Below are 17,640 nucleotides of genomic sequence, written 5' to 3' on the forward strand. Positions count from 1 at the left end.
CTGACCTTGAGCCTGTGATCTTACTATCTCAGCCTCCCAAGTACTGGGATTATGATACAGAAGCCTCCTTTTCCTGGGTCATGTAGGTCCAGGCTGACCTCTGCTGAAGGAGACCATTGGCCTAATAAATGACATCCAGTTGCCTTGGTTACTGGCAGTCAGATCCTTGTAAGAAACTGCAAGGTCGGGACATTGTTCATTCCCATGGGGTCTGGGGACATGGGTACGAGTTACCAGTTCTTGAGAGGGGTTAGGTTTAGAGGTGAGGAATACAGGCTGGAGCCCCAAGGCTCCTTAGCAGGCAGGGATACAAGAATCCCAAAGAGGGTGGAAGGTGGGGAGCTGGGGTGGCAGCTGGGGGTTTGGGCATAAGGTTTCCCCAGGGAGGGGCTGGAGCACCTTGATTCTCCACATATTCTTTGAGGACAGAGACTGTCAGTCCTGAATCTGTCTGTCCTTCCCAATTGAAACCGGTACCAACCAGTTTCTATTTAATGGAGTAGAGATAAATTCATCTGGGAACAAAGCAAGGGCAAGGAGTAGGAGAAGCCAGGGGTGGCTCATCTCTATAATACCAGTATTTAAAAGCTAAGACAGGAGGATCACAGATTGGAAGCCAGCCCCAGCAATTTAGCAAAACCCTGTTTCAAAATAGAATAGTCCTGGGGTGTGGCTTGGAGGTACAATGCCACTGGGTTCAAGAGATACGCCTACTTTTTCCCACTATTCTCCCCCCACCCTTTTTTTTTTCTTTTCTGCGCAGGGCTGGGGATGGCAGCCAGGGCCCCGCATATGCTGGGAAAGGACTTTACCATTGAGCCCCACCTCTTGTCTGTCCTGCCCTTTGCTGTGTGTGTGTGTGTGTGTGTGTGTGTGTGTGTGTGTGTGTGTGTTTCTGGGGATTGAAACCAGAGGCATTCTGCTTCTGAGCTACACCCCCTGCTCTATTTTATTTAAAACAAGCTCTCACTAAATTGAGGAGGACCTCACTATGTTGTTGAGGCTGGCTTTGAACCTGCAATCTTCCTGTGTCAGCCTCCCAAGTACTAAGATTACAGATTACAGGTGTGCTCCCCCCCCCTTTCCTCCTCCCCTCCTCCTCCTCCCCTCCTCCTCCTCCTCCTCCTCCTCCTCCTCCTCCTCCTTTTTCTTCTTTTCTCTCTCTCTCTCTCTCTCTCTCTCTCTCTCTCTCTCTCTCTCTCTCTCTCGGTGGTACTGGGGGTGGAACCCAGGGGCTTTCTACTTCTGGGCTATACTCCCAGACCTATTTTTATAATTTTTTAAATTTGGAAACAGGGTCTCACTGTTTCCCCAGAGCCCCTGACCCATCTCTCAGTGATTCTCTCACGCCCCCTGCTGCTTCTTCCCTGGGCAGCAATCCCCAGTCCAGGGACCAGAATAAGGAAGACAACTGACCTCTGAGATAGGAAGGCCGAAGGAACAGATGTTGGGGAGAGAGGAGGCTCCTGGCTGTACTTGAACCTATAATCCCTCCCCTCTCAGCCTCTCACTCAGACATTTTTTGTGTGTGTGTGTGTGTGGGGGGGACTGGGGATTGAACCCAGGGGCATTCTATCTCTTAACTACACCCTTAGCCCTATTATAGTTTTATTTTGAAACAAGGTCTCATTAGGTTGATTAGTCTCAGTGTACTGCTGAGGCTGCTCTGAATTTGTGATGCTCTTGTCTCAGCCTCCCAAGTACTGGATTACAAGCATGCACCACTATGCCTGGCTAATCTACAGCCTTATGTATGTATGTATGTATGTATGTATGTATGTATGTATGTGTGTATTTACTCACTTATTGATTTAGTGGCACTGGGGATGGAAGCCAAGGGCATTTTATCTCTGAGTTACACTCCCAGCCCTATTTTTATTCTTTATTTTGAAACAGTCTCACTAATTTGTGGAGTGTCCTCACTAAGTAACTAAGGCTGACTGTCAACCTGCGATCCTCCTGTCTCAGCTTCCTCAGTACTGTGATTACAAGCATGTGCCACTATGCCCAGCTTTTATTTTTTATTTTGAAACAGGGTCTCACTAAGTTGCTGAGTGTACCACTAATTTACTGAGGCTGACCTTGAACCTGTGATTCTCCTGTCTCAACTTCCAAGTAATGGGATTACAGGCATGTGGTACTATGCCTAGCTGGATCACACAACTAAATGGTGCTTATAGATTTCTCAACTATCCATGTATTTGTTAGCCTGGGACCAACCAAGTGTGGTGGCACATACTTGTAATTCCAGTACTTGGGAGACTGAGACAGGAGGATTGCAGGTTTGAGGTCATCCTCAGCAATTTAGCAAAGCCCTCAGCAACTTAGTGAGACCCTGTTTCAAAATAGAAAATAAGCCAGTCATGGTGGCATACACCTGTAATCCTAGTACTGGAGAGAGCTGAGACAGGAGGATAATAGGTTCGAGGACAGCATCAGCCAGTTATCAGACTCTCAGCAACCTGGCAAGAACCTGTTTCAAAAGAAGAAGGGGGGAGGGGGAGCCAGGCATGGTGGTGCATGCTTGTAATCCCAGCATTTGGGAGGCTGAGACCAGATCCTTCGCAGACAGTCTCAGCTACTTAGTGAGGCCTCTGCAACTTAGTGAGACCTTGTTTCAAAATAAAGAAAAAAAAAATAGGGCAAGGGGTGTAGCTCAGAGGTCAAATGCCCCATGGTTCCATCCCCAAACCTACAAATAATAATAATAATAATAATAATAATAAAATAAAAATTAAAAGGCTAGAAAACAGGACTGGGGATGTAGTTAGGAGGTACAATGCCCCTGGGTTCCATCCCCAGAACCACAAAGAATGCCTCTGGGCTCAATCCCCAGTTCCACAAAACAAAAAATAAATAAATAAAAATAAAATAGGGCTGGGGGTATAGCCTAGAGGTAGACTCCTTCTGGGTTCAATTCCCAGGCCCACAAAATAAATAAACAAACAAACAAATGAAAAATAACAAAAAAGGAAAAAATCTGGGAGTGGTGGTGCACACTTGTAATTCCAGTACTTGGGAGGCTAAGACAGGAGAATCACAGGTTTGTGGACAACATCAGCAACCTTGTGAGGCCCTCTGCAGCCTAGATCTTTTTCCAAAATATAACTGTAGCTCAGAGGTAGAATGCTTCTGGGATCAATCCACAATACCAAGAAAAAGGAAAAAAAAAAAAAAAGGAAGGAAGGAAAAAGAACATAAAGAGCCAGGCATGGTAGGACATGCCTGAAATCCCAGTACTTGGGAGGCTGAGACAGGAAGATCACAGGTTCGAGGACAGCCTCAGAATATAGTGAGACTCTTAATCTAGTGAGACCCTATTTTTTTAATTTATATATATATATATATATATATATATATATATATATATATATATATTTTTTTTTTTTTTTTTTTTTTTTTTTTTTTTTTGCGGGTCTGGGGATGGAACCCAGGGGCATTCGACCTCCGAGCTACACCCTCTGGTCTATTTTTTATTCTTTATTTTGAAACAGGGCCTCACTGAGTTGTGGAGGGCTTCAGTAAATAGCTGAGGCTGTCCGTGAACCGCCATCCTCCAGTCTTAGCCTCTCAAATGCTGGGATTACAAGCTTGTGCCACCACACCCGGATAGAGACCCTATTTCAAAATAAAAATAAAATAGAGCTGAGTACATAGGATGTCACTGAGTTCAATCCCTAGTAACACACACACACACACACACACACAGTAAAGAAAATAGGGCTGGGGGTGTAGCTCAGTAGCTTAGAGGTAGATTGCCCGTGGGTTCAATCTCCAGGACCCAACCCTACACACATATATACAACAGAAGGCAGAACCTTGGATCACTTTTGCTATTCAATGGATTCTATCGATGCTCGACACTGAGCCTGGCCCCCTGCCATTGCACAGTAAATGTTTATTGAATAATCGGGTGAGCCACATCCAAAGAGGCCTTAATGGGCAGTACCGGTGCCATTGCCCAGGTTCCGGGGGCAGCTGTGAGTCCAGATGTCCTGGCTTCTGTTCAGAGCCCTGTCCACATCCAGTCTTTGTCCTTGTGCCCACAGGCCATCCAAGCAAAAGGAGGCGGAAGAGTTCTCTCCTGGGGGAGGTGGCAATAATGCATTAGGATGGCTTGAATCTGGAAATTGCTCACTTTTCCAAGTCTCTAACTTGAATTTCAAGCAGCAATTTTTTTTTTTTTTTTGTGGTACCCAGGGCCTTTCTACCTCCGGGCTATACTCCCAGACCTATTTTATATTTCATTTGGAAACAGGGTCTCACTAAGTTGCTGAGAGCCTCACTGAGTAGCTGAGGCTGGCTTGGAACCTGTGCCATCCTCCTGTCTCAGCCTCCCAAGCGCGGGGATTACAAGTGTGCGCCACTACGCCCGGCCTTCAAGCAGCAATTTCATCCACTGCCCGTTATCTTTTTTCTTTTTTTGGGTGCTAGGTTTGGAACCCCATGGCCTCACGTATACTAGACAAGGTCTGCTCTCCACCTCTTGAGAGCTACACCCTCAGCTCTTTTCCTCTCTTTTTTGCAGCCATTTCTTCTTCCCTCCCAGAGATTGCCTAGCAAATGTGTCCCCTCCCTTTAGCTGGTTTCCTTGGTGTACTGAGGAATTTGAGCGGCTTTCTTACCTGGTAAAGCTCCCAGGAAGAGACGGCCCTGAGGCTGGGCCCAGAGGTTGGGAAGGGAGTCAAGGCTCAAAGGAAGCACAGCGAGGACCTCAGTCTTGGGTCCCTGGCTCAAGACCACACTGGATATACCCAGCCTCAGCTGAAGAGGGAGTCCCAAGACCAGGGGCACCTCCAGCGTGGGCCCCGCTCCAGAAGACACCACCACCTTCTGTAGTATGTGGAACAGAGACACAAGTCAGGTAGGAAAGAATGGGCCATGCCCACTCCTTGTGGTCCCAGATCTGCCCCTCAGCCACACCTCCATCTATGGGTTCTTCTCACCACTTAAATCCTGCCCCCATTTTCCTGGTTTAACCTTCTGGGACATGACCTCCACCCCCAAATAAACATGTAACCTAACTAGAAGCTGTTTGCTTCTCCATGGGCAGCTTCAGGATGTGTCCTTGGCTCTCCTGCCCCCAAGGTCACCCTTAAGCCTTCCTAATATTAAAATGTTGGAGGCTTTTGCCCCACAGTACTAGACTCCCCTGAACAGGCAGCACCTCACCCTCTCCTTACTTGCTCTTGGAGGTGAAGGCTGAGGCAAGAAGAGTTCTGCGGTGCCCCAAGGGCAAGGAGGCGGCCTGAGCCTGCTGCCAGCTTAAATTCCAGGTCCAGAGAGAAGGCCCAGGGCTCTGCACCAGGCTGGGGAATGTCTGGGGGTGGTGGAGAGAAAGACCCTCCTGAGGCCTTAAGGCTGCGCCTCGTGGGGAGAAGGATCCAGTGTTGGAGGGAGTCAGAGGAAGGTGGAGCTGGCCACAGAAGGAAAAACAGGTTCCAAGAAGTCTACCTTGGAGGCTGAATTCTGCATGAGTCCCAGGAGGGAAGAACAGCCCAGGCTGCCAGTCCACATCACAGCTTCTGAGGCGAGAGGGGCCAGGCGCTGACAGTTGGGACGGATGGCCAAACCAGAAATCCCTGCGAAGGCAGCCATCCAGGGCAGGAACCAACTGGAAGGAATGGGTACAGGGAAGGAGGATGCCTGACTGCTGAAATCAGGGCATCTGAGCTCCAGTCCCAGCCTCCCCACCCTCAGTTTATACCCCGCTGAGATACAGCATTTGATTCCCCTTCTCCCCCCACCCCTGCGCAACCCTCGTCCCCTCTCTTTTCCCTAAAGTCTGAACTTATATATTTGCTTGGCTTGGCCTGAGTTCCTGCCCCTTTGAGATGGTTACCTGCAGCCGAAGTTTGGAGATGGGGAACAGCAACCCGCCCAGTGCAATCCTCATGAAGGGCTGGGGTTTGCTGGTGAGGGGCCCAGACACCTGTCGCAGGAGCAGCTTCTCTTCCCCATCCACCCAGAGCAGTACCGAGTCCTCGTCGTTCTTCAGCTCCACCTGCACAGGGTGAATGGGGGTTTTGTGTCAATCAGACGAGATCCCAAGGCAAAGGGCTGCCCAGCCACTTGCTTCTGTTCTGGCTTCCTGAGACCAGCTCAAGACGGGCTTACCTGGTGCCACTGCCCATCATCCAGCCGAGTTCCAGCACTCACTGTGAGCTGGCCCCAGACATTGTGCAGCTGGATCTCCAGCCGGCCATCCCGGAGTGCCAGCACGAACCAGTCATCCTCAATATTGGCATCCCCATGAAAAATCACTCCCTCTGAATCCCAGGTTCGAAACTCAAAGGAGGAGGAGGATCTGGAAGGACAGGGAAGGGAAAGCTGTGTATGGGCTGTCCCTTTGAGGGTCAGGAGAAGTGGAGGTCAGGGAGCCAGGGGCCCGGTGTGGTGGCGCACGCTTGAAATCCCAGTACTTGGGAGGCTGAGACAGGAGGATCCAGGGTTCGCAGCCAGCCTCAACTACTTTGTGAGGCCTTCTGCAACTTAGTGAGACTATGTTTCAAAATAATAAAAAGTCGGGCTGGGGTGTAGCTCGGAGGTAGAAAGCCCTTGGGGTTCAATCCCCAAATCACAAAATAAATAAAATAAAATAAAATAAAGAATAAAAAAATAGGGCTGAGGGTATAGCTCGGAGGTAGAATGCCCCTGAGTTCAATCCCCAGGGCCTCAAACCAAATAATAAAATAAAATAAAATAATAAAGGATTAAAAAATAGGGCTGGGGGGGGGTGTAGCTCAAAGGTAGAATGCCCCTGTGCTCCATCCCAAGTACCAAAAAAAAAAAAAAAAAAGGCTAGATAAAGCCCTACTTGGTGATCTTGCGGAGATCAAAAGTCATGACAGCGACAGGCTCTGTTCCCAGGCCCTGGCTGAGGTGCTTCGCAGGAGGGTCCTGGGTCCCCTGTAAGCAAGAAAACAAGTTCAGTGAAGTCAGGTCAAGGGTGGGGGCACGGCCACAGAGCCAGAGGAGAAAAGGACAGAGCCATAGCGTAGCCCACCTGGACACACATGGGCCAAGGACCTTGTCCCACTTCTGTACCTGGGTGGGGAGGCTGCGTCCCAGGGCCCATCCGTGCTGGGGAAGAGGTGACAGCCCTAGCAGCAGCAGCAGCAGCAGCAGCCCATGTGAGGCGGCCAGCGGGTCTCTGTCCATCGTCAGCAGCCGTTGGCTCTGTGGCGCGGACAGCTGTGAGGACAATGTGTGGGGGAGGCCGTTGAATGCATGGGTGGTGGAGGGTTAAAGGTTGCCCCGGGGGAGGAAGGGGGGCAGGAGACTGGGACACTGACCCTGTGGCCCCTCCAAAAACAAACTGGGTGAGGGACAGAGTCCCTCTATCACCATCCCCCACCAGAGGAGAGGTTTGGGAACTGGTCTGCTCAGGTCTGCTCTTCTCCCCACTCTCTCTCCAAGTGTCCCCCTCACTTAGGGAGGGCGCTCGGCAGACCCGGGGTCCGGAGAGGGTCCTGCTTGCCTCAGGTGGCAGCCTCCGTCTGGGCCGGGGATGAGACAGGGAATCTCAAGTATCTGGCTGAGTGACCTCACGTCACCTTTGAGCCACAGTGTCCTTGTCTGTCAGATGAGGGAAATAATCCTTTCTTTATGGGATTGCTGAGAATGAGGGTTGATTGAGATAAAGTGGGCACAGCGCCCGGTGTCTAGTCTGAACTCTTCCCAGGCGTCAGATGCTTGGCTCACAAGAAAGTATTGTCTTCACGTGTGATTTAGTGGCTTCTAAGAAAGGACTTGCCCCCACTCCTAATTATTTTCCTTATCCCTTTATTACAGGGCCTAACAGTCTACCAGCAGAAATTCATCACCCTCTCCTTGAACCCCCTTCTTTTAGTACTGGGGATAGAACCCAGGGGCATTTGACCTCTGAGCTACACCCTTTGCCCTATTTTTTATTCTTTATTTTGAAACAGGGTCTCACTAAGCTGTGGAGGGCCTCACTAAGTAGCTGAGGCTGTTCGCGAACCGGAATCCTCCTGTCTCAGCCTCCTGAATGCTGGGATTACAAGCGTGCGCCACTACACCTGGCTCTTTTTTTTTTTTTTTTTTTTTTAATGGTACTGGGGATTGAACCCAGGGGCATTTTACCTCTGAGCTACATCCTTAGCCTTTTTGTTTTCTTTCCTGGAAGCCCTTCTACCTCCGGGCTACACTCCCAGACCTCTTTTTACATTTTTATATTTGGAAACAGGGTCTCCTAAGCCAGCGCGCGCGGCTGGCTTCGAACCTGCGCGATCCTCCTGTCTCTGCCTCCCAAGCGCGGGGATTACAAGCGTGCGCCACCACGCCCGGCTCTTTCTTCCTTTCTTTCTTCAGTACTGGGGATGTAACCCAGGGGTATTCTACCTCTGAGCTATACCCCCATTCCTATTTTTAATTATTTATTTTGAAACAGTGTCTCACTGAGTTGCAAAGGGCCTCGCTAAATACCTGAGGCTGTCCATGAACTGTGATCCTCCTGTCTCAGCCTCGGAATGCTGGGATTACATGCACCACCAAGCCCGGCTTAACCCTTTTTTTGTTTTGAAGCTGAGTCATACTAGGTTGCTGAGAGTCTCACTAAAGGGCTGAGGCTGGTCTCAAATCCGTGTTCCATCTGCCTCAGCCTCCCAAGTAATGGGATTACAGGTGTACCCTATCATGCCGAGATTATTTTTTATTTTGAAACAGGATGTCACTGAGTTACCAATGTCTGGCCTCAGACCTGCAATCCTCCTGTCTCAGCTCCCAAGTACTGAGATTGCAGACATGTGCCACTGCGCCCAACACCCTGACCCCTTTTATTTATTTGTTTATGGTACTGAGGATTGAACTCAGGATATTCTACCTCTGAGCTTCTACTAGTCCTTTTTTTATTTTTTTTTTTTTTTTTTTGTTTTTGAAACAAGGTCTCCCTAGGTTACTGAGGCTGGTCTCTAACCTGCAATCCTTCTGTCTTAGCCTCCCAGGTACTGAGATTACAGAAGTGTGCCACCATGGTTGGCTTTTATTTATTTTTGGTACTGGGGATAGAACCAAGGGGGATTCTACCTCTGGATTACTACCCCAGCCTTATTTCTTTCTTTATTTATTTAGGTACTGGGGATTGGACCCAGAGGCATTCTACCTCTGAGCTATACCTCCAGCCTTATTTTTATTAAATTAAATTAATTAATTAGCTAATTAATTAATTTGTGGTACTGGGGATGGAACCCGGAGGTCCTCTTGTGTGTGTGTGTGTGTGTGTGTGTGTGTGTGTGTGTGTGTGCATCTGGGGCATTCAACCTCCAAGCTACACCCCTGCCCATATTTTTTTTCTTTTCTTTTTTCCCACAGAGGCATTTGACCTCAGAGCTACATGCCCTGCCCAATTTTTTATTCTTTATTTTGAAACCAGGTCTCACTGAATTGCTGAGGGCCTCACTAAGTAGCTGAGGCTGTCCGCAAACCGTGATCCTCCAGTCTCAGCCTTCTGAATGCTGGAATTACAAGCGTGCACCACCACACGCGGCTTTTTTTTTATCTTTATTTTGAAACAGGGTCTCATTGAGTTGCAGAGGGCCTCACTAAGTAACTGAGGCTGTCTACAAACTGCGATCCTCTGGTCTCAGCCTCCCAAATGCTGGGATTTGTGTGGCACCATCACACCCAGCTCTGGAAGTCTTCTTACCACCAGATTGTACCCCCAAACCTTTTTTTTTGTGGTACTGGGGTTCCTGGAAACCCTTCTACCTCCGGGCTACACTCCCAGACCTATTTTATATATATATTTTTTAAATTTAGAAACAGGGTCTCTTAAACCAGCAAGGCTGGCTTTGAACCTGCAAGATTCTCCTGTCTCTGCCTCCCAAGCGTGGGGATTACAAGCGTGCACTACCATGCCCGGCCCAAACCGTGTGTGTGTGTGTGTGTGTGTGTGTGTGTGTGTGTGTGTGTGTGTGTGGTACTGGGGGCATTCTACCTCCGAGCTACACCCACAGCCCTATTTTTTATTCTTTATTTTGAAACCGGGTCTCACTGAGTTGCAGAGGGCCTCACTAAGTAGCTGAGGCTGCCTGCGAACCGTGATCCTTTGGTCTCAGCCTCCCAAATGCTGGGATTACAAACATGCACCACCACACCCCGGCTTTTATTTTTATTTTTATTTTTATTTTTATTTTTTGGTACTAGGGATGTAACCCAGGGGCATTCTACTTCTGAGCAAAACCCCCAGCCTTATTTTTTATTCTTTATTTTGAAACAGGGTTTCACTGAGTTGCAAAGGACCTCACTAAGTAGCTGAGGCTGACATTGAACCTGGATTCTCCTGTCTCAGCCTCCTAAATGTTGGGATTACAAGCATGTGCCACCACGACCAGCTTTTTTTTTTTTTTTTTTTTTGGTGCAGGAGATTGAACACAGGGGCATTTTACTTCCAAGCTACACTCTCAGCCCTATTTCATTTTTTATTTAGAAACAGGGTCTTACTAAATTCCTGACAGCCTCACTAAGTTGCTGAAACTGTCCCGGAATCTTCAGTCCTTCTGTCTCAGCCCCCAAGTACTGGAATTATTGGCGTGCGCCACCATGCCTGATTTCCCCAGCCATAATATTATTATTATTATTTTTATTAATTTGAAAACAGGATCTCATTAAATTGCTGAGCACCTCACTAAGTTGTTGAGGCTGGCCATGAACCTGTGATCCTCCTGTCTCAGCCTGCTAAGTACTGGGATATATATATATATATATATATATATTTTTTTTTTTTTTTTTTTTTTTTTTTTTTTGGTGGTACTGGGAGTGGAACCCAGAGGCTTTCTACCTCCGGGCTCTACTCCCAGACCTTTTTTTATATTTTATTTGGAAACAGGGTCTCACTAAGTTGCTGGAAGCCTCACTGAGTAGCTGAGGCTGGCTTCGAACCCATGCGATCCTCCTGTCTCAGCCTCCCAAGTGCGGGGATTACAAGCATGCGCCACCACGCCCGGCCAGGTACTGGGATATTTTTAAATTTTGAAACAAGGTCAGTGCTGGGCCTGGTGGCACATGTCTGTAGTCCCAGTTAAAAGTCAGCCTCAGCAAGTAGTGAAACTCTCATCAACCTGGTGAAACTCGGTTTCAAAATTAAAAAATAAAATAGGAGCCGGGCGTGGTGGCGCACGCTTGTAATTCAAGCATTCGAGAGGCTGAGACCAGAGGATCACGGTTCGCAGACAGCCTCAGCTACTTAGTGAGGCCCTCTGCAATTTAGTGAGATCCTGTTTCAAAATAAAAATGCAAAATAGGATAGGGGGTATAGCTCAGAGCTCAAATGCCCCTGGGTTCCATCCCCAGACCCACAATAAATAAATAAATATAAATAAATAAATAAAAATAGGGCTGGGTGTGTAGTTCAGAAGTAGTATGCCCCTGGGTTCAAGCCTCAGTAACACACACACACACACACACACACACACACACACACAGTCAATTAAGTTGCAGAAGGCCTTGCTAAATTGCTGAGGCTGGCCTGGGAACCTGCTATCCTGTCTCAGCCTCCCACAAGCGTGCGCCATCACGCCCGGCCAGTCTCTCATTTTAAAATACAAATGTTTAGCCGGACCTGGCAGTGCATGCTTGTAAATCTAGTATTTGCGAGGCTGAAATAGGAGGATCACGGGTTCATGGCCAGTCTCAGCTACCTAAAGAGGCCCTCCACAATTTAGTGAGACCCTGTTTCATTTTATTTATTTATTTATTTTTTTTGGTGGTACTTGAGGTGGAACCCGGAGGCTTTCTACCTCCGGGCTATACTCCCAGACCCATTTTATATTTTATTTGGAAACAGGGTCTCACTTAAGATGCTGAGAGCCTCACTAAGTAGCTGAGGCTGGCTTCGAACTCGTGCGATCCTCCTGTCTCAGCCTCCCAAGCGCGGGGATTACAAGCGTGCGCCACCACGCCCGGCTTGTGAGACCCTGTTTCAAATAAAATAATAAAAAATAGCTGAAGGAAATAGAGCCGGGGTTGTAGTTCAGCGGTTGTGGTAGCGGTCTTAAGTTCATGGGGGACTTTGAGCCTGAATGTGTGGGCGGTAAGCGTTGAAAGCTAAAGCAGTAATTATTGTATACTGCAGAGAAGCAAGAAGGACTGTGTGTGTCTGTGTTGCTGGAGATGGAACCCAGGGGTATTTTTTACATTTTTTCAGCCCTATTTTTTTTTTTTTTACTTTTAAGTAAGTTGCTACTGCTAGGTTGCTGAGGGCCTCCATATGTTGCTAAGGCTGTCCTCGAACCTGCGACCCTCTAGGCTCAAGCCTTCCAAGTACTGGATTGCAGGAGTGCGCCATCACGCCTGGCTCCGTGATTGTTTCCGAGCCTGGGGTAGCTCTGATGGAGGTCCGCGGAGGAAGCTCTGGCCTCCGCCTGGGGCCCAGTCACAAGACCGGCGGTGGGAGGCGGAGGCCGGGCTGGGGAGCGGGCTGGTTGGCTGGCGGGGGCGCGCCTCTGGGGCTGGACGTCCAGGCCACCCTGGTGCTGGCCGCCTCGCGAGACCGCGCTCTCCGCCTGCCTGGCCAGTGCCAGAATCCGCGCCGGGAGCCAGTGACACCCTTACGTCCCTCTGCTGGCCTCTCGGGATCCAGGCTTGTATTCCGGTTGCCCGGCCTGGCTTTGGGGATCGTGGGATGGCTTCCGTGCGGATCCGAGAAGCCCAGGAGGGAGACTGTGGACACATCCTGAGGCTGATTCGGGTGATGGCTGCGGGCCGGGAGCCCAGGCGCCAGAGGGGGAGGGGTTGGGGGCGGCAGGGCCGAGCCGGGAAGTGGGAGGAGGGAGCGGGAGCGGAGCAGCGGGGGTCTCGGTGGCCTCTAACCTTGCCGCTGTCCTCACCCGGTAGGAACTGGCCGAGTACGAGAAACTCTCGGATCAGGTGAAGATTAGTGAAGAAGGTAGGGGCGGGGCGCAGCCCTGACGGTCCGGGGAAATAGGGAGGGATGGGTTTCCCGCGCAGCAACTCCTGGTTGGGCTTAGACACCTTTCTTCTTTCTCCCTCTTGGTCACGCCTCCAATCTTTGCAGCCCTGAGAGCAGATGGTTTTGGAGAGAATCCTTTCTATCACTGTTTGGTAGCAGAGATTCTAGCACCAGGGGAGCCACAGGGTAAGAGCCCCTCTCCAGTCCGACTCCGTTCCCCTCCCTCCCAGAGCTCTTACCCCCCACGCTTCTGTCTTTCTCAGAGCCCTGTGTGGTGGGCTACGGGCTCTACTGCTTCGTGTACAGCACGTGGAAGGGGCGCGCCATTTACCTGGAAGACATCTATGTGATGCCGGCTTATCGGGGTACTTGGGCAGGGGCTGAGACGGGTGGACACGAGCATCCTCCACCCCCACCCCCACCCCCTGCCCCTTTTCTAGTCAAGCAATATTTCATTTTGCCTCTTTCTTCCTTCAACAGGTCAGGGAATTGGTTCCAAAATAATCAAAAAGGTGGCTGAGGTGAGAAGAGGGTCCGGAGCTACAAGCTAGGCCTGGAAAAAGCAAGGATATTTGGAGTGCCCCGTTTGAAGGAGAGGGTGAGAAAGGCGATCCCTTTTTGCCCGCAGGACAGTGAGTGGAGTGGTGTTTTCTCCCCACAGGTAGCCCTGGATCAGGGGTGCTCCCAGTTCCGCCTGGCAGTTCTGGACTGGAACAAGGGGGCCATGGACTTGTACAAGGCCCTGGGAGCCCAAGACCTGACTGAAGCCGAGGGCTGGCACTCTTTCTGCTTCCACAGAGAGGCCCTGAGGGAGTTGGCAGGAAGGTGACGCCATTCCTTGGGTACCTCTAACTGTTGGAGCCTGTCTGTCCCCACCAGCTCTGGCAGTCGTCAGAGACCGGCTCCGCAGACACCGACCCAGAGGCCTCCCCCAGGAAGAAGGGCTGTGGCTGCAGATTCCCGCAGCACAGAAAGACCAGAACCGAGGGAGAGGCCTTGTTGACGGTGAAAATAAACGGAAATTATTGTGAGCTTCCATGGTGTGGGGTAGAGGAATTGCTTCAGCTAGCCGGACATGGTGGCGCACGCTTGTAATCCCAGCATTCTGGAGGCTGAGACCTGAGGATCGCAGTTTGTGGACGGCTACAGCTACTTAGTGAGGCCCTCTGCAACTCAGTGAGACCCTGTTTCAAAATAAAGAATAAAAAATAGGGCAGGGGGTGTAGCTCGGAGGTCGAATGCCCCTGGGTTCCATCCCCAGACCCACAAAAAAAAAAAAAAAAAAAAAAGCTATTTCTTTGGTACTGGGTATTGAAGGCAATATACTCCCAGGCCACACCCCAACCCTTTTTATTTCTTGTTTGGAGAGCTTGTTTAAAGGTTCCAGCAGGGGAGAGCAGCTACATATACCCTTGACTGGTCCTTTATTGGGGAAGGCCGTCCTCTTTCAGCAAACAGCTTCAGGAGGACCACCATTCACATGGAGTGGTGAGGGAGGAAGGGGACACCCGCCTAGCCAGCCCGATCAGCCGAATCAGCCCTGGCGATACGTGGGGTGACAGATGTCGCAGCCAGATCGCCCTCACATCCTATTTTTATCTTGCTAAATTTTGGGGACTAGCTGGGCGTGGTGGCTCACGCTTGTAATCCCAGCATTCTGGAGGCTGAGACCAGAGCATTGCCGTTCGTGAACAGCCTCAGCTACTTAGTGAGGCCCTTTGCAACTCAGTGAGACCCGGTTTCAAAATAAAGAATAAAAAAAGTAGGGCAGGGGGTGTGGCTTGGGGGTCGAATGCCCCTGGGTTCCATCCCCAGACGCGCAAAAAAAAAAAAAAAAAAAATTGGGAGGGCTGACCTCAAATTTGTGATCCTTCTGTTTCAGCCTCTCAGGTATTACAAGCATCCTCCCTCCTTTATGCAGTGCTGGGAATTGAACCCAGGGCCACTCTACCAACATCTCCATCCCCCTGTTTCATTTATTTATTTATTTATTTATTTATTTATTTATTTATTTATTTATTTTTGCGGTACTGAGGATGTAACTCAGGGGCATTCTACTTCTGATCTATACCCCCAGCCTGATTTTTTATTCTTTATTTTGAAACAAGGTCTCACTGAGTTGCAAAGGACCTAAGTAGCTGAGCTGTCCGCAAACCACAATCCTCCTGCCTCAGCCTCCCAAATGCTGGGATTACAAGCGTGCGCCACCATGCCCAGCTTTGCTCCCCCCATTTATTTATTTTGGTGAGGGTTCCTGGAAGCCCTTCTACCTCTGAGCTACAATCCCAGATACCTATTTTATACTTTTTTATTTGGAAACAGGGTCTCTTAAGCCAGCACAGCAGGCTTTGAACCTGCCCGATCCTCCTTTCTCTGCCTCCCAAGCGCGCGGCCTCCCCACCCCTTTAAAGTGTGTGTGTGTGTGTGTGTGTGTGTGTGTGTGTGTGTGTGTGTAAATGCATTCACACTAGTAGGGCTTAAAACCAAGGTCATTCTACCCCTGAGCTATACTCCCAGCACTTTCTTTCTTTCTCTTTCTTTCTTTCTTTCTTTCGTGCTGGGGATGGAACCCAGGGACATTCTACTTCTGAGCTATACCCACAGCCCAACTTTTTTATTCTTTATTTTGAAACAGGGTCTCACTGAGTTGCAAAGGGCCTCACTGAGTAGCTGAGGCTGTCCGCGAACCTGGAACCTCCTGTCTTAGCCTACCAAATGCTGGGATTACAAGCGTGGCCACAGCTTTGTTTTTATTTTGATACATGGTCTAAGGTCTAAGTTGCTGAGGCTGCCCTCGCACTTTTTTTTTTCCTTCTTCTTTTTGGTATTAGGGATGGAACCCAGAGGCTTTCTACCTCTGGGCTACACTCCAAGAGCTATGTTTTATCTTTTATTTGTTTGTTTGTTTTTTTGATACTAGGGGTGGAACCCAGAGGCTTTCTACCTCCGGGCTATACTCCCAGACCATTTTTCTTTTAAATTTGGAAACAGGGTCTCACCAAGTTGCTGAGAGCCTCACTAAGTAGCTGAGGCTGGCTTCGAACCCACGTGATCCTCCTGTCTCCGCCTCCCAAGTAGCTGGCATTATAGACGTGCACCACTGCACCTGGATTGAACCCAGGGGCATTCTACCTCCGAACTACATCTCCAGCTCTATTTTATATTCTTTATTTTGAAATAGGGTCTCACTAAATTGCGGAGGGCCTAAGTAACTGAGGCTGTCTGCAAACCTGCAATCCAATCCTCCCATCTCAGCCTCCCAAGTACTGGGATTACAAGCCTGTGCCACAGTGCAGGGCTACTAACAAGACCCTTCTTGAGTGTGTGTATTAGATGCTCCTTTGATAGCAATGGGGACTGGCAGCCTGGAAGCCAAGGGGAAGGGTGGGGCCAAGGTGACTTTGACCTTCAGGGGTCAGTCTTGGCTCTGGCTTGGGGAATAGAAAGGTAGAGGGAGGAGACAGGCCAACCCAAACACTTCAAATGTCTGGATTAAACTTTCAGGTCCAAGACTGAGGCTGGCAGGCTATTGAACAGAGGTGACAGCCTGCCCCCTGGTGTCAGTTTTTCGAAGGGCACCGAGAAGAGCAAATCAACTCAGCTATCTGGGAGTGGTGTGGTGGTATGCTTTGGGGGGAGACTGAGGCAGGATAATTTAAGCCCAGGAGTTTGGAGCTGAGCAAGACAATGAGTCCCTATCTCAAAAAAAAGGGCTTTATTTTTTTCTTTGCAGTACTAGGGAATGAACCTAGGGCCTCACACATGACAGGCAAGTGCTCTCCCATGATCTACATTTCTACACACATTTCTGCTTTCTCTTTTCAAAAGTCACAAACTTGGCTTGGTGTACAGTTTGAGGTAGAATGCTAAAAAGTCACCAAATCAGCCAGGCGTGGTGGCGCACGCTTGTAATCCCCGCGCTTGGGAGGCTGAGACAAGAGGATCTCACAGGTTCGAAGCCAGCCTCCGCCACTTAGTGAGGCTCTCAGCAACTTAGTGAGACTCTGTTTCCAAATGAAAAATATAAAATAGGTCTCAGAGTATAGCCCGGAGGCAGAGGGCCTCTGGGTTCTACCCCTGGTACCACCAAAAAAAAAAAAAAAAAAAATCACTGGGCATGGTGGGGCACACGTTTATAATCCCAGCATTTGGGAGGCTGAGACCAGAGGATCGTGGTTTGCAAACAGCCTCTGCTACTTAGTGAGGCTCTCTGCAACTAGTGAGACCCTGTTTCAAAATAAAGAATAAAAATCAGGGCAGGGGGTGTAGCTCAGAGGTCAAATTACCCTGGGTTCCATCACCAGACCTGCAAAAAAAAAAGTCACCAGGCGTGGTGGCGCAGGCTTGTAATCCCCGCGCTTGGGAGGCAGAGACAGGAGGATCGCGCAGCTGGCTTAAGAGACCCTGTTTCGAAAAAAAAAAAGTCACCAAATCTTGACTTTGAGTTTGGCATGCCTTGTAAAAGAAGACTCTGGGCATGGTTTTCATGCTTATAATCTCAGTGCTTAGGAGGTTGAGACAGGAGGATCTTATGTTCAAGGCCAGTGAACTGTAACTTAGGGAGACCCTGTGCCAAAATTTAAAAAATAAAATAAAAAGGGCCAGGGGTCTAGTTCAGAGGTAGAACTCCCTAGTGTTCAATTCCTAGTAACTTAATAAATAAATAAGCCGGGCATGGTGTAATCCAAGGAATTACACACTTGTAATTC

The 17,640-nt window shown here is 49.3% G+C and overlaps 2 protein-coding genes and 1 long non-coding RNA gene across 4 annotated transcripts in view; 1 reads left to right on the forward strand and 2 right to left on the reverse strand.

Moving 5' to 3' along the window:
- LOC308275117 overlaps positions 1–17,640 on the reverse strand; it is a 562,357-nt gene that overhangs the window by 408,474 nt on the left and 136,243 nt on the right. The window lies entirely within an intron of this gene.
- On the reverse strand, positions 3,936–6,897 carry SHBG (sex hormone binding globulin; the record flags this gene model as incomplete). 2 transcript variants are annotated; one of them, XM_080713369.1, is made up of 7 exons in its annotated part: positions 6,818–6,897; positions 6,118–6,307; positions 5,843–6,004; positions 5,455–5,614; positions 5,184–5,320; positions 4,626–4,833; positions 3,936–4,084 (listed from the first exon to the last, which is right to left on the reverse strand). In XM_080713369.1, exons 1-7 carry the CDS (start codon positions 6,844–6,846, stop codon positions 3,936–3,938), a joined length of 1,035 nt encoding a protein of 344 aa, XP_080569495.1. In that variant the 5' UTR covers positions 6,847–6,897. The 2 variants fall into 2 exon arrangements, with proteins under 2 accessions (XP_080569495.1, XP_080569496.1); XM_080713370.1 differs by lacking the exons at positions 4,626–4,833; positions 5,184–5,320.
- SAT2 (spermidine/spermine N1-acetyltransferase family member 2) lies at positions 12,644–13,760 on the forward strand (the record flags this gene model as incomplete). The annotated part of the gene is made up of 6 exons (XM_080713180.1): positions 12,644–12,709; positions 12,856–12,907; positions 13,037–13,117; positions 13,195–13,296; positions 13,412–13,452; positions 13,593–13,760. The coding sequence occupies 6 exons, from the start codon at positions 12,644–12,646 to the stop codon at positions 13,758–13,760; spliced, it is 510 nt and encodes a 169-aa protein (XP_080569306.1).

The sequence above is a fragment of the Muscardinus avellanarius genome (genome assembly GCF_963383645.1).
Source record: "Muscardinus avellanarius genome assembly, chromosome: 16".
Lineage (NCBI taxonomy): Eukaryota > Metazoa > Chordata > Mammalia > Rodentia > Gliridae > Muscardinus > Muscardinus avellanarius.